We start from the raw sequence: 16,285 nt of genomic DNA on the forward strand, positions 1-16,285 counted from the left end.
TCATTCTTGAACGACGAAATAGCCTACTTTTCTGTACCAAAAATAACAGAATCGAATAGCAACACTTTTCAAAATAAATGCTGAAAAGTTCTACTTTTCAGCACTGAAATGATTGCTGAAAAGTTGAACTTTTCAGCACTTGTTTCGAAAAGTAACACTTTTCAACATTGTTTTGATTTAAACGATTTATTGACAAATACATGAAAATTTGACTTAAAATTTCACTCAATGGGTGTTTTTCGGAATTGCAAAAAATGTTGTATGGAACTCGTTGCAAAATTTGATTTTTTCAGCACTTGTCGTATTTATCCAACTCGGTGAACCTCGTTGGATAAATGTACGGCTCGTGCTGAAAAAATCCTCTTTTTGCAACTTGTTGCATAAACTACTATTTCGAGACTGAAAAATCAAGTCTGTCATATAGAAATTGCGAAAAACCATCAAAAAACCTATTTTTTCAACATTTTTATTTTTAAAGCCGCTGTAACTTCACAAGGATTGGAGACTTTTATGTAAAATTGTCTGTAGAATCGACTCTCGTGTTCGGATTTATGAAATTTGATGTTTAGAGCACTTTTGAAAAAAACAGTTTCAGTAAATGATTTTTGTATTTTTTCAGGTGAGTTGCTCCATCCTGCATTTTTCGTGAGTCTTTTTGTAACATCTTAGGCTATTTTCACAAAAAAATTGAGCGAAAAAAAAAACGTGGGCTAACCCTCAAATTTGACTTTTAAACTCAAAAATCAAAAAATCTCATAAAAGTAGAGTGTTTTTTTTTTGTTTCAGTGTATTTTTTTCGAAAAGCCCATCAAATTTCCTACAAGTTTGTCTTTGACCACTTTTTGATACGATGCAACGGCTTCGAGATACAGCAATATTTAAATAACGAAATACAAAAATATTTAAAACACTTACGCCCTTCTCAAATGTCACTATCGAGTGTAACTGGCTCTATATACACAAAAATGGCTTATATAAGCGTAGGATAACATGTCTACAAAGTTTCATTGAAATCGGAGAGGGTCGGGTACAACCGATTCCCTTTTGACATGGAATTGCTCAGTATCTAAATGTAATATTTGAACAACCCGCTACCGTGGACCCAAGAATCGACTGGAATACAAGTTGAATGCAAGTTGAATAATCAGAACTATACAAAATTTGCATAACTCGTAGGCGTATTTGAAATTAAACCTACATTATTACCACGCTTAAAATATCCTGGGCGAATTATAGAATTCATCTTACAAGAGATGAGAAAAATTGAAAGCTTTCTCATTAGAAATGAGAATCCACGTAGAATTCCTTCAAAGATGCAAACGGTCGTTACCATTTGCTTTGGGTGGCTCCTAAGAACATTTACCTTCCCAAAAAACCGTCCAACTGCAAGCAAAGTTGATTTGAGGATATTGTGGAGAACTTCCCTTATCCTCTTTAAAAAAGTGAAGCATCAACAATTCCCGTCTGCCAAGTACGATATCCCTGACCCCTGGTGTGTGGTAAAGATGAGAGCGGCCGGCAAAATCGGGATTCTTGCTGGTTTTGATGATATTAACAGCCTCACTAAATTTGAGTTTGAACAGAAAATATAGGTTTTAAGTGCTGATACGTTTGAAGTATATTTTTCATTCTTTGTAAAAAACTGTTGACATTCTTTCTAAATTTCATCTTAAATCTTAATTCTCTCTTTCCCTCCGCACAGCTCCCCATTCTTCAGACCGCCCAGGCCATGTTCCGGCGCAAGATCACTGAAAACACCCAGGTGCTGGTGAGCAGCCCGATCGCGCTCAAGATGATCTCCCAGATCATCACCACCACCGACAAGGAGATCCTGAACAACTTTGTCATGTGGTCCGTGATCCGGCACTTTGTCCCGTACATGTCGCACAACTTCCGCCAGTCGCTGCTCGAGTTCGAGAAGGTGCTGTACGGGGTGGAGCACAAGCAACCGATTTGGCACTTTTGCACCAAGGTCGTCCAGCAGTGGATGCCGTACGGGTTGGAGGCGCTGCGGGAGAACCCGAAGCTGGTCGTGCACGACCGGGAGCAGCAGGATTATGGCGGTGGTGGTGGTGGCGAGGATCGTCGTGCCGTTGGGATGGATTCAATGGATCCGTACCATAGTTCGCGACAGGTTCAGGAGGTGACGGCGTACGACGAGGAGATGGTTCGGTTGATGTTCTACCACATTCGGGACGAGTACAAGGGAGCGCTGAACAACGCCAATTGGGTGAATCAACAGCTGACGAAGTACATCGCGGACAAGCTGTCCATGATGCGGGTTCAGATTGGGATTCCGGAGGAGCTGCTGAAGAGTGAGCGAACGGTCAACGAGTTCTACAACGACGTCGTGCTGGACGAGCTGCTGTTTGTGGACAACGTCGTGACGCACTGGGAGTTTGTGAAGAAGCGCATGGACCGGATGATGGACAATGGGACGGACAATGAGAGGTAAGTCACGCTGATCAACCTTCAAACTGCAAAACTAATTCTGTAACTTCTTTCCAGAATCGCTGCCGAGCTATTCCCGCCGAGCACGTTCGGATCGCGACGAACTCCAGTCGCGAACTTGAAGTACTCCGTCGGTCTCAACATGGTCATCATCGCGAAGGAGAAAACCAGGGAGCCGTACTTCCACTACAAGTATCCGCTGTAAGTAATTCTCTCCGTCTAGCATCTTCTTCCCAATTTACCAAATATCTCAAATTTTTAGCTCGCTCAACTTTGCCCGGCTCGGGGCGGACATTTCGCTGGTGATTCACGACGCCGTCAACACGCTGGCGGAGCAGTTTGGGAACGTGGAAGCGAGCCGGCAGCCGCGGCACATCCGGGAGAACGTGTTCGACGAGGAAGCGCAGAAGTGTATGACCAAGTGAGTAAAGTCAAAAGTGAATTGCAAATACATATAAAACCTGCTGGCCAATGACGTCACTTGAACGTCGTTAGATTTAAGAGCAAGTCCACGAATAGGGCACACTCCTATATATGGGATGTTGTTTGGACCTCACCAATCTGCCTGAAATTGGTCCCCTACAAGCTGCAGGTCGAACCGAGTTGATATCTGGATGGAACACTTTTTTGTTTGAGTTCGAAAATTATGCTATTTTTTCCCTTAAATGCCAATTCACAAGCGTGACAAAGTGTGACAAGAGGGGAGGGGGTCAGTGAGACTGTGACGTCAAGCTGGACTTTTTTTGAAATACTGAAAAATCAGTCTTAAAATTTATTTGAAAAAAAAGTTACTTAATCCACCTTTAGTACGGTATACAGAACGTAAAGAACGCGGTCAAGAAATGTTGCGTGTTTTTTCCATGTCCTCCCCAAGAAATGGTGACAGTTCGGTATGAGCGCGTTTGACGGTGTGCGCACTTGAGGTTCTTTGGGGGGAAAAATAAAAAGATCAACAATATTCAAAAGTTATAATAAAATTGATTAAAAATGTTTTTTCAAAAACCTTAAACAACAATTAATAATTATAAACAAAATTGAGAAATCAAAATTTAAAACTTCTTCAAAAAATCAGAAAATTAGAAATTTATAAATTCTAAAACTAGACAAACTAAAATTATAAAATTATGAATTATGAATAATGAAATAAGGAAATTAGGAAATTAAGAAATTAGGAAATTAGGAAATTATGTAATAATGAAATAATGAAATAAAGAAATAAGAAAATTAGAAGTTAGGTAATTGAGAAATTTAGGAAATCAGAGAATTAGGAAATTAGGATATTAGGATGTTAGGAAAACAGAAAATTAGGAAATTAGAAAGTTAGGAAATTTGGTAATAAGGAAATTTGGTGATCAGGAAATAAGGAAATTAGGAAAATAAGAAATTAGGAAGTTAAGAAGTTAGGAAACTAGGAAATTTGGAAATTTGAAAATTTGGAAATTTGGAAATTTGGAAATTAGGAAATTTGGAAATTTGGAAATTTGGAAACTTGGAAATTTGGAAATTTAGAAATTTGGAAATTTTGAAATTTGGAAATTTGGAAATTAAGAAATTTGGAAATTTGGAAATTATTAAATAAGGCTGGTAAAAATGTATTAAAGTTTTTCTTAATTTCTTGAATTTTATGTTTTTAAATTTCTAAATTATTATTTTTTTTTGTTATTTTTAAATTCTTAAATGTTGAAATTTCTGAACTCCACATTTTTAATTCTGGAATTTTGAGTTTTTTTTTTTTTGAAAAAATTGAGTTTTTGAATGTTAGAATTTCGGGTTTTTGGTAAATATGTGTTTTCGAATTTCTATATTTCAGTTTTTTTAAACTTTTGAAATTTTGACTTGTTTCTGAAATTTTTCAGGTTTCGAATTTTTAATTTTTTGAGCTATTGAATTTATAAATTCTTCAATCTCGACTTTAATATTATTATTTTTCATTTCTGCATTATTTTTATTTTGGTTCAGCAAAATTAAGATTTAAAAAATGGTTGGAATTTCCTTCATATTTTTTGTGGTACAGTCGACTCTCTGGCTGTCGATCTTCTCGATATCAATAATTCTCCATCTATCGATGAATTCTTCAGTCCCTTCAATCTGCATACTTCAATTATCTTCATTCCTCGATATTTTCCCTTGCTTGAAGGATCTCTTCCTTGACGGTCCCTTGGATTCCGTTTGCTTTAAAAATCTCTTTCGGTTGTCAATAATTTCAGTTTCTCATGGCTTGCATAGACATTTTTCTTGGCGAAACGAAGATTTGAAGGGTGTTTGACATTAGTTTGTTTTTGTTTGATGGACGTTGCCATGATTCTCTCCCATAGCTGGGTATCAAGAAAAAAATATTTTCAATCGAGTCTTCATTTTGCATCGTTCTGTAAACTGATGATTCTCTTCCTCGACGGTCCCTTGGATATTGACAACCAGAGAGTCGACTGTATTTGATATTTCTGAAATGTTTGTTTTTCCATATTTTCGATTTTTTTATTTTTGAATCATTTTTATTGTCGAATATCAGATTATTATCGTTTTTTTTTTTTTTCATTAAGAAAATTGATATTTGTATGATTATTGTCAAGTTTATTTTCACTCCGGTTTTTTTTTCATTTCGTTCCCGCCAGGGTGGATTAATCGGACAGTGCAGTGAACTCACAAGCCAATGGTTGCTGGTTGGTACTAGCAATAGTTGGCGACACGTGAGCCAACAGCAATAAAGCAACTTCTATTGTTTACTCCGTTTCGACCAAAAAACTAAATCTGCCCTTTTAATTGCAAGATTCTGCATGTTGAGATTCGCCGGGATTTTCTATTATTCTAACGAATATAAAATTATTAAAACGTTTGTAAATTTCAGTCCCATTCAAAACCTAAAATTCAAATTCATTAATTTTTCAAACAAAGCACCGCGTGAAGAAACGTCAAACGCAACTTTCCGTTTTTGTTCATTTTCAGTTGCGTGCCGCTTAAGAAAAATCTTTTCGTGACCCTTTCCTTGAGCGTTTCTTGGGCGTTTTTTATATGGAGTTTTGCGTTCCTTCCGATCTGCATATCAGCCTTTTAGGTGGTTGGTGCCTTCTTCACATTCATAAACTGAATACACTACACAGCCTCAGAAAAGTGTATAAATAACATTTACTTTATCAAAATATCTGAGATCCGGCCTCGAAAAAAGTTCATTAAAAACACTAAAAAAGTACTTATAACTTTTGATAGGGTTGTCAGATTTTCAATCTTGTGGACTCTTTGGAAAGGTCTTTTGATTACCCATCCTACGATAGGTCGGACAACGTTTTCATCAAAATATGTGAGATCCGGCCTCTAAAAAGTGTATAAATAATAACACTTAGGTGGTTATAACTTTTTATAGGGTTGTTTTTTTTTTTTTTTTTTATTATTATTATAGAGACTTTACACCATTGTGCATTCATCTCTTCAAGGTGGATAGTGAAAGAGGAAATATTACAGAGTTTAAAATCACTTCAATAATTATTACCATGCCTTTTTTCTAACGATTTCTCTCTATGTTTCAAATATTTAGCAGAATATTTAAAGAATGAATTATCAAGTTCTTCAAGTTTATCTTCGTCCTCTTCTTCCAGGGATTTAGAAGTTATCTCACAACACTTTTTCTTATAATATTTTGCTTTTATGACATCTTCATCTTCTTCATCTGTTTCTTCTGCAGCCATCTCTCTTCGTTTTTTTGTTAGTTCTTCTTCCGCGTCCAAATATGCCTGTAAGCGATTTCGGCGGCGGGTGTGCTTAGAAAGCACGGTCTCGAATCCATCGTTGTCTTCTTCGTCGATTTCACTTGTTTCCATTGCATTTTGTTCTGGTTTACTATTGTTGCTTTTACTGCTGCTGCTGCTTGGCTCGGGTTCAATCGGTTGTGTACTGCTTTTTTGGTTAACCTTTTTACTCGAATCCGCACATTTTTTGTTCTTTGCTTTGAGTTTGCAAAGCGATTTTTTGCCTACAATCGTCACTGTTGCAGCAGCATTGTTTACAGTGATTGATTTCGGCGTTGGCTGTTTCAGCAACATCCGAAGGGTCCGAACTCCATTTGGGATTCCTGGGAAGAAGTTAATCCAGCGGTCGTTGGTGATGGTCAAAACTTCGCCGTATTTACTCATCACTTTGACTACGTCATCATTGCTTATGCCTAGAGGTAGGTCAAGCACACGAACTTCCGTAGCGTTGTTGTCCAGGTAAATCGGGATTTTGCAACCCTGATATACCAGAGGTTTGTCGATGATGGACGAGGCCATTGCTGAGTCGGCGAACTGCAACACGGCTATTTTTCTTCTATTGCATAATTGCAATGCTCGCAAGTTTTCTTGGTTTACTTGAAGGTCTGCGAGAAATTTTTTTACAAGCTTTGGGCTTGGTTGGTTTTGGAGTTGACAAAAGTCCAGAACCACACTGTTTTTGTCTACGGTGCACATTTTAAAAAAAGCGGCGACGCGCACACAAACTGCGGACTGGCGTTGAGAATGCGACTTGTAAGGTCGGCGGTTACTTTGCAACGTTTATAGGGTTGTCAGATCTTCAACGTTTTGGGAAAGGCCTTTTAAATATCTTTCTAAAAATGTCCTATAGCTGGACGCACAGAGTAACACAGAGCGAGCAGTCAGAAGATATGTCATTTTATTTTTTGGCTCCATAAGGTTTGCTGGTAGCAGGCGTGCGATGTACCTGCGATGTACTACAAAGTGGAACCATAAATCAAGTGGCAGTAGTGACTCTGTCTTACTCTGTGGCATGACGGGTTTTCTTACAAAAACCTCCCTTTTTACAATCTTCCGATGTAAAGCTAAAATCGTTTTTTTTAAGCATAACTTTTGAAGTACTTTTCTAAACTTCATAATATTAACTAGGGTCTTGTGGGACCCCAAGACGGATCGAATGAGACCAACACGGTTCAAATCGGTTTGGCCAGTCCGGAGATAATCGTTTGCATATTTTTCGGCGCACGGACTTACAGGCATACACAGGCATTTGATTCTGAGTCGATAGGAATACGTGAAGGTGGGTCTACACAGAAAAAAAATGATGGTAATATTCATCAGGAAATGGTGACAGATTTTGTGTCAAAAAAATGATTAATTATACCCCAGAAAATGTTGAATTTTCATCAGTTTTTTATGAATATTCATCAGGTTCACATTTTTACACATTTTTTATGTAATATTACTAATAGCTAATAGGTAATATTCAACCAACCAAATTTTCAACATTCCAAAATTCAACTTTTTTTTCTGTGTACGAGGTCAAATAAAGAAATTCATTTTTCGAGTGATTTTATAGCCTTTCCTCATTGAGGTGAGGAAGGCAAAAAGTTTAATGTTAGATAAAATTTACTCATAAATTAAACACGATACAAGGCTTTAAGAAACAGAGTTTTTTTTATAATAGATTTAATCATATTTTGAGAAAATGCAAAAAAAAAACTCAAACACAACCTGTAAAAATAAAAAACTTCCTCGATTGAACTCCGAATTAAAAATAATCCTACATTTCTGAATCATGCAACAATTGTTAAAGTAAATTTTCAAAACCACCTATGAGTCATTAGGGTGTAATAACAAAATCGATTCTCCAGTACAGCAACTTTTCATTTCCTTTTGGGGTCATAAACAACTCCCCAAAGTTTGAGAACGATTGGTTCAGTCCTCACTTTGCGCAAAGCGATGCAATGTTCTATGCGTACTTGTATGGGATTTTTTTTTTTATTTTGAGGATACAGCGTCCTCAAAACTTGTCTTAAACGTGATTTTCGATCAAAAACACGTTTTAGACGAGTTTTGAGGCTGTATCATTTTATAGGAACAAGTTAGCACCATACTCTCTTCGGGAAAGTTGTAGAACACATTCCAGAGCATTCGAATATTAAACAGGTTTTAATATAACTTGAAAAGTGGATTTTTAAAATATCATAATCCAAAAAATGGTTTTCCCCATATTAATTCCCATACAAAATTGAATCGCTTTGCGCAAAGTGAGGACTGAACCAATCGTTCTCAAACTTTGGGAGTTGTTTAGGACCCCAAAAGGAACTGAAGAATTGCTGTGCTCACTAAATTTGGACAATTTTTTTTTCATACAACCATATTACACCTTAATGAGTCATGGGTTTCCTATGCAGATAGGACCTTTTGAAAATTTAATCTAGATTATACAAAAAATCAAGATGGGGAGGGGCGGGGTACAACAAAACGTGACATACTTTTCAAGGGGGGTTAATTTTGGCCGATTTAAGCGTGACATACTTTATGGATGACTGCCTCTTAAAATATCTTGTCTCTTGTCCCTTTTCAGAAAACTCCAGTCGATCTACCTCAACACGGCCCACATCTCGAACGCCACCAAACTGCACTCCTACCTGGAACTGGCCTCCACCTCGATGCTCGCCCAGTCCTTCCAGTCGCTGCTCGAGAAGATCGCCCGCAACGAGCGCCTCCCGGTGGCGGACATTCCGGAAAAGTCCACCTACGCCAGCCTCGGTCTGCGCCACTTCCGGCGCCAGCCCGGCCTCCAGCGGTACGACGAGCAGCAGCTGTTTGCGCTGGCCTTCCTCCAGCGGCACTGCGCCGTCGTGCCCGAAGGTGGGGCACCGCTGCGCTTCAGCAAGATCCTCGCCGACAATGACATTCCGAGCGCGGACAAGTTTACGCTGATGTGGCGAAACGTGCCGGAACTGGCCGGAACGCTGGACTGTTCCGCGAGCAGTAGTGGGAGTGGGGAACAAAGTGGCCGCTGCGGGCGCGTTCTTTGATTAGTGCGGCGGCCAGTCACCGCAGCGGCCCAGGTGGGCGCCACCACCACCACAAACCCCGGAACCGGTGGTTCCGGCGGCAGTCGAAAGCGTTCCAGCAAGAAGCGCAAAAAGCCCGTCCCGTCGGCGTCCTACTACGATCCGGCCTTTACGTGGCCACAGTTTCCGGGGGCGCTGCCACAGTACACTCCTGGCGGTGGAGTGGTTCCGGAAGTGGTGGCCGGCGTGGAGGTTGGACCGAAGACGGCGACGGTGACGGCGGTGACAAGCAAAAGCGGTGATATCGTGTATCCTAAAATCGATGTTAATAGTATATTCTTCTAAGAGAAAAGGGAAACAGGAGAAAATGTGGGACGAAAGGGACGGAATGAACGGAAGCGGAAGCGAAACGAGAGCATGATCGAGCTGAGACAAAAACTCTATTTTCGTACGAAAACAAAAAAAAACTGAAATACTTTTAAGTTACGACGAGTCGCATTACAGGAGTGTGATTTCTGTTAAAACTCACTGATTTTAAAGATTAAAAATTCCGTTCGACGCAAAATGCCATTACGAATAATTACACGATCTGATAAGTACTGATAATTTTACCTTCTAACCACGTAAGTTCCTGCTTGAGGAATCTACTAGGCAATTTCGTTTAACCAACTAACTTTGACACACTCAAACACTTCCAAACTTGTAAATCGAAGAGAGATAAAACAATCATGAAACGCTATTTAAGAAAACGCATAAAATCGTTCATTTTGAAATAACACAACAGAAAAAAGATAAACTTGTGTAAAGAGAAATAAAACAAAACAAAATCAGAGTATTTAAGCATTTAAGAAGCAAATATTCCACGATGCCACGGTTGAAGGCGGGCGCGCGAACAATAACTAATAATAACGTGAATGTTGAATAATAAAAATGATCAGAAGTTATACCTAAGTAGAGCGCTCGCGAGTTGATGTTAAAAGAGAGTGGGAATGGAGAACAGGAGCAGTTTTGTACAGCAATCCGATGTGAAGCAGAGTGAAAGCCTCAGAGTTGCGGCTTTGAGGAGAAAGGGTATGATAATGCGCGCGAAAAGAAAAAGATAATAAACATGGAACACTTTTTATAATATTTGTTTGTGTAACTGTTTTATTGGAACGAAAAGAAACCCTAGGCATAAGTATTCAACCTTTGGTCATGGCCATTTTCCTGATTGCATTTTTGAATAGTTTGGTTCCCGTGTATGTTTATTTGTTTAGAAACCACTACTCACAGGCTGCCTGCGAAATTCGCCAAAAATCTATTTTTCAACAAATTTTTGATCTTTAAAAAGCATACTTCGATGCCAACATTTCAAAAAGCATCATGTACACACCATCCTTTTTGAGAAAAAAGCATTTGAATGTTGAGCATCCATTTTCAAATTCCCATTTTAATATAAAAGCAAAATAAGATGTTCTAATGATAACAAACGATGAAAAACCTTGCTTTTTATACTTGATCATCCAAATTCAATAAAACATTATTTCCGTAATTTTATTTAAGAAAAACAAACATAACTTCTTTTGAAATCACCAACGTCTATATCACCCTGCTGTCATTGAGGGGGACGCTTTGTTATGATTCGTTTTTCTTCGCCGAATGTACATGGCGCTTTTTTCATGATGCTTTTTTTCGTCACGAGGTTCATGTAGTCTTTTGTTTGACAGGTTGACAGGGCTATATAAACAGGGACTGCTGATGGCAGAGATTTTGTTTATGTTACATTATTTAAAATCATGATTAAACAGACTTTACTGAAGAGCACTGCCGTTCTACGCATAATTGTCCCATGTTCAAAAAAGTGTAACTGAGAAAAACGCGATTGAAATTTTTCGACCGATTTCTGTGTTTCTACGCATAATTGTCCCGTGGGTTCCTATTCGCCCTATGTGTCCCTTATCACCCCAGTTAGCAGTTTATCACCTTTATTTGTGATTCTCTTGCTTTACAAAAGGTAAACAAGACATAATGTTTAGTAAAACTAATGATTCCGTGTAAGAAAATACTTGGTGGGACAATTATGCGTAGAAGTTTAACGATGGGACAAACAGACTTGGTGTTGTTTTTAATGAGTTTCCGAACAAAGTACCAGATTTTATGTGTTTTTCTTAAAGTACACATCAAACTAAACTTAAAAATGTCATAAAGTCAAAATCGACCAAAACTGACATGGGACAATTATGCGTAGAACGGCAGAGCAGTTCTCTAGGATTTCGGTCATTCGATTTTTTTTGTATTTTTTAATCCGACTGAAACTTTTTTGGTGCCTTCGGTATGCCCAAAGAAGCCATTTTGCATCATTAGTTTGTCCATATAATTTTCCATACAAATTTGGCAGCTGTCCATACAAAAATGATGTATGAAAATTCAAAAATCTGTATCTTTTGAAGGATTTTTTTGATCGATTTGGTGTCTTCGGCAAAGTTGTAGGTATGGATACGGACTACACTGGAAAAAAATGATACACGGTAAAAAAAAATTTGGTGATTTTTTATTTAACTTTTTATCACTAAAACTTGATTTGCAAAAAAACACTATTTTTAATTTTTTTAATTTTTTGATATGTTTTAGAGGATATAAAATGCCAACTTTTCAGAAATTTCCAGGTTGTGCAAAAAATCTTTGAACGAGTTATGAATTTTTTAATCAATACTGATTTTTTCAAAAAATCGAAATTTTGGTCGCAAAAATTTTTCAACTTCATTTTTCGATGTAAAATCAAATTTGCAATCAAAAAGTACTTTAGTGAAATTTTGATAAAGTGCACCGTTTTCAAGTTAAATCGATATTTAGGTGACTTTTTTGAAAATAGTCGCAGTTTTTCATTTTTTTAAATAAGTGCACATGTTTGCACACTTCTGGAAAAAATATTTTTGAAAAGCTGAGAAAATTCTCTACATTTTGCTTCTTCGAATTTTGTTGATACGATCTTTAGTTGCTGAGATATTGCCATGCAAAGGTTTAAAAACAGGAAAATTTATGTTTTCTAAGTCTCACCCAAACAGCCCTCCATTTTTTAATGTCGATATCTCAGCAACTAATGGTCCGATTTTCAATGTTAATATATGAAACATTTGTGAAATTTTCCGATCTTTTCGAAAACAATATTTTCAAAAATTTTAAACCAAGACTAACATTTTAAAAGGACGTAATATTGAATGTTTGGCCCTTTTGAAATGTTAGTCTTGATTTGAAAATTTTCTAAATATTGTTTTCGAAAAGATCGGAAAATTTTACGAATGTTTCATATATTAACATTAAAAATCGGACCATTAGTTGCTGAGATATCGACATTAAAAAATGGTGGGCTGTTTGGGTAAGACTTAGAAAACATAAATTTTCCTGTTTTTAAACCTTTGCATTGCAATATCTCAGCAACTAAAGGTCGTATCAGCAAAGTCCGAAGAAGCAAAATATAGAGAATTTTCTCAGCTTTTCAAAAATATTTTTTCCAAAAGTGTGCAAACATGTGCACTAATTTAAAAAAATGAAAAACTGCGACTATTTTCAAAAAAGTCACCTAAATATCGATTTAACTTGAAAACGGTGCACTTTATCAAAATTTCACTAAAGTGCTTTTTGATTGCAAATTTGATTTTACATCAAAAAATGAAGTTGAAAAATATTTGCGACCAAAATTTCGATTTTTTGAAAAAATCAGTATTGATTAAAAATTTCATAACTCGGTCAATGATTTTTTGCACAACCTGAAAATTTCTGAAAAGTTTGCATTTTATGTCCTCTAAAACATATCAAAAAATAAAAAAAAATAAAAATAGTGTTTTTTTGCAAATCAAGTTTTAGTGATAAAAAGTTAAATAAAAAAATCACCAAATTTTTTTTTACCGTGTATCATTTTTTTCCAGTGTAGTCCTTATCCATACCTACAACTTTGCCGAAGACACCAAATCGATCAAAAAATTCCTTCAAAAGATACAGATTTTTAAATTTTCATACATCATTTTTGTATGGACAGCTGCCAAATTTGTATGGAAAATTATATGGACAAACTAATGATGCAAAATGGCTTCTTTGGGCATACCGAAGGCGCCAAAAAAGTTTCAGTCGGATTAAAAAATACAAAAATTAAAATTGAAGAAAAAAGACCGATTTCGTAGAGAATTGCTCTGAAGTAACTTTTGTTCATTTTTGGTGGAGAGGTAGCTTATCAGGAGTAGGGGAGAGTGGGGAGACTTGATCCCCTTTTTTTTGTTTCGCACATAACTCTGTCAATTTCTCACAATACTATGATCTTTTTGCATGAATTGAAAGCTTAAACATTCAACTATGTTTGGCTGATAAGGGTTTTTCATGAGATGAACTCTTCGAATCATGCCAAGCGTTTTAAAAAAATATTTTAAACCGACATTTTCAAAATGTTGGGGGTAATTTGATCATTTTGATGGTAATTTCAACATTTTGAAGAAATCTTATGCAAAATGTTTCTTATTCATCCAAACTTTTAATTTTCTATAAGTTACAGCAATTTCACATTAAACCTCTACTTTTGTGCTCAAAATATAACAAGTTTAGCATGCAATTTTCTTTTTTAGACCAAAATTGAGCATGTTTACAAAAACTGGTAATTTTTATTTACAAAACTTTTGAAAAATGGTTCAAACTGCAGTAAGTTATGTACAACTGTACTAAAGGAAACTATGTACGGAAACCCAGCCCAATTATTTAATCTTGAGGCTTATTCCAGTGACTGAAAAAATGCAGGGATCAAGTCTCCCTAAACGCACTTTTTTAAACAATTGATTGTAAAAATAGTATGACGATAAATTTATCGTCAAATGCGTAAGGGTTTTGGAGTTGATATATTTATCAAACAATTCATATATAAAAAATATTTTTTTGAATAATTTTTGAGTGTTTTCTATACTTATCAAAACAAAGAAAAAAGATCTCTTGAAAGTTTTTTGCAGCACTTTTTAGAAAAATGTGTGTAACTCAATCTAAACATTTTTTAATTTTTATCTTTGTTTTCTACAATGAGTTTTAGTCAATTTCGCACAACTTTCTAGAACAAAGCTAATGGTTTTACCACAGAGTAAGACAGAGTCACTACTGCCATTTGATTTTTGGTTCCACTTTGTGGTACATCGCAGGTACATCGCACGCCTGCTACCAGCAAACCTTATGGAGCCAAAAAATAAAATGACATTTCTTCGGACTGCTCGCTCTGTGTTACTCTGTGGTTTTACCCACATGCTGACGAGATACAGGCTTGGGATCAAGTGTCCTCGGGGATCAAGTCTCCCCACCAGACGTGCATCGGCACTCAATAGCAATTGACAGTTTTTCTAAGGCCATGGCTTGGCAAAGGCACCAAATCGATTTGTTTTATACAATAAGTATGTTTTTTTCATTTCACTATAAGTTACTGAACGACCGAAACCTTTATCTTCACTTATTCGCCAGTTTTAGCGATGAAGTGCTATTTGAGTGCTAAATAGCACATTTAGCACTTGAAATATTTGTGTTATTCAAATCACTATTAATTTGTTGGTAATGCACATTGTATAGTGAAAAACGATAATTATAGACATCGAACTAAAGTTTGATGTGTTGCACAGTGAGCAAAGATTCACTCTGCCGGTTTGCTTAGGCCATCATCTCAAAATGTGGTGAAGTGCTATTGAGTGCCGATGCACGTCTGCTCTCCACTCTCCCCTACTTTCAGAATATGCAATAACCCAGAAAGTGTTAAAATGTACATGATGCCTTTTGAAATGTTACCGTCGAATTATGTGGTAAATGGATTTTCCGAAAATGGTGCAGTTTTGGAGATTTTGTGTTTTCAGAAGAGTTGTTGCAAATGAGAAGGGTTAGTTATTGGGCTTGCCAATCCAAGCAACTTTGTCGTAGGCACCAATATTTTATCTCCCAATCTACGCATTCTACGACCATTTTTTTATTATTTTTTTTTAAATACAAATGTTTAAACACGGGATCAAACAGTTGTCCGACGGACCCTGTTTCAAACAGAACAGTGTTCAAGGTCAAACACGAATGAAGGTTAAAAAGCAAACCGAGTTTGCATGCGAACTTGTCACCAGGGTTCGATTTCAATGAATGGGGTAAATCTCTATGAATTTCATGTTTCTAGTAAACTTTAACCATTCTTTTATATCTTATAAAAAAAGGATAATCTCTATGCAGTTCATAGGTTTTGTATAGCTTTAAATCAGTGTTTCTCAGCCGGTGAGGAATTCCCCCTGGGGGGGAAATTAGGCCATTCTTGGGGGGAATTAGGATGCAATAGAAATTCAATAGTTTATTACGTTTTTTCCAAAATCTTCAATGCTTATATGGATTTTTCTTTAAAACTTTAATGCTTACAATTATTTTTGAATTTCTTGTGAAACTTTTGAATTTCTTTGATAATTTTCAACAGCTTAGATTTTATCTTTGATGGTTTATTAAAGATATAGCTGACCAAAAAGTGGGTCTCGTGGCGCAGGGGTAGCGGCTTCGGCTGCCGATCCCGATGATGCTATGAGACGCGGGTTCGATTCCCGCCTTATCCACTGAGCTTCTATCGGATGGTGAAGTAAAACGTCGGTCCCGGTTTCTCCTGTCTCGTCAGAGGCGCTGGAGCAGAAATCCCACGTTAGAGGAAGGCCATGCCCCGGGGGGCGTAGTGCCAATAGTTTCGTTTCGTTTCGTTAGCTGACCAAAAATAAAAATTGCATTACTTTTGTGAATTTTGATATTGTTTGAAATATGAGCAATTAATAAATATTTTTGCTCAAGTTTTAGCAAAAATGAGCTATACATCATTTATTAAGAGAATTCGTGTGTGTTTTCTGGATCTTTCAAACCTGAGCATTTCTTGAAAATATGACATTTTTTTGAAGAATTTCTTTGAGCAGTTCTTATTTTTTTATTTGCAAAAGATTTTTTTTTTTTCGGTTTTTGTTAAATTAAGTTTTTGATCAAACAGTTTTTGTTTTTGCTAAACAACAAGAAATTAATTAACTTCTTATTTGTTTTTGTTTTTTGAAAAAAAAATGCGGTGGATTTCTATGAAGTTTTGCAAAATTC

The 16,285-nt window shown here is 36.6% G+C and overlaps 1 protein-coding gene across 3 annotated transcripts in view; it reads left to right on the top strand.

Annotated features, from left to right (window-relative positions):
- LOC120432411 (protein gone early) overlaps positions 1-9,969 on the top strand; it is a 205,885-nt gene extending 195,916 nt beyond the window's left edge. For all 3 annotated transcript variants that reach the window (XM_039597623.2, XM_039597628.2, XM_052706359.1), the window contains 4 exons: positions 1,703-2,451; positions 2,509-2,652; positions 2,714-2,872; positions 8,761-9,969. In XM_039597623.2, coding sequence (XP_039453557.1) covers positions 1,703-2,451; positions 2,509-2,652; positions 2,714-2,872; positions 8,761-9,217 — 1,509 coding nt within the window. In that variant the 3' untranslated portion in view covers positions 9,218-9,969. The remainder of the gene's footprint in view (positions 1-1,702; positions 2,452-2,508; positions 2,653-2,713; positions 2,873-8,760) is intronic.
- The last annotated feature ends 6,316 nt before the right edge of the window (positions 9,970-16,285 follow it).

Source organism: Culex pipiens, chromosome 1 (assembly GCF_016801865.2).
Source record: "Culex pipiens pallens isolate TS chromosome 1, TS_CPP_V2, whole genome shotgun sequence".
Taxonomy (NCBI): Eukaryota; Metazoa; Arthropoda; class Insecta; order Diptera; family Culicidae; genus Culex; species Culex pipiens.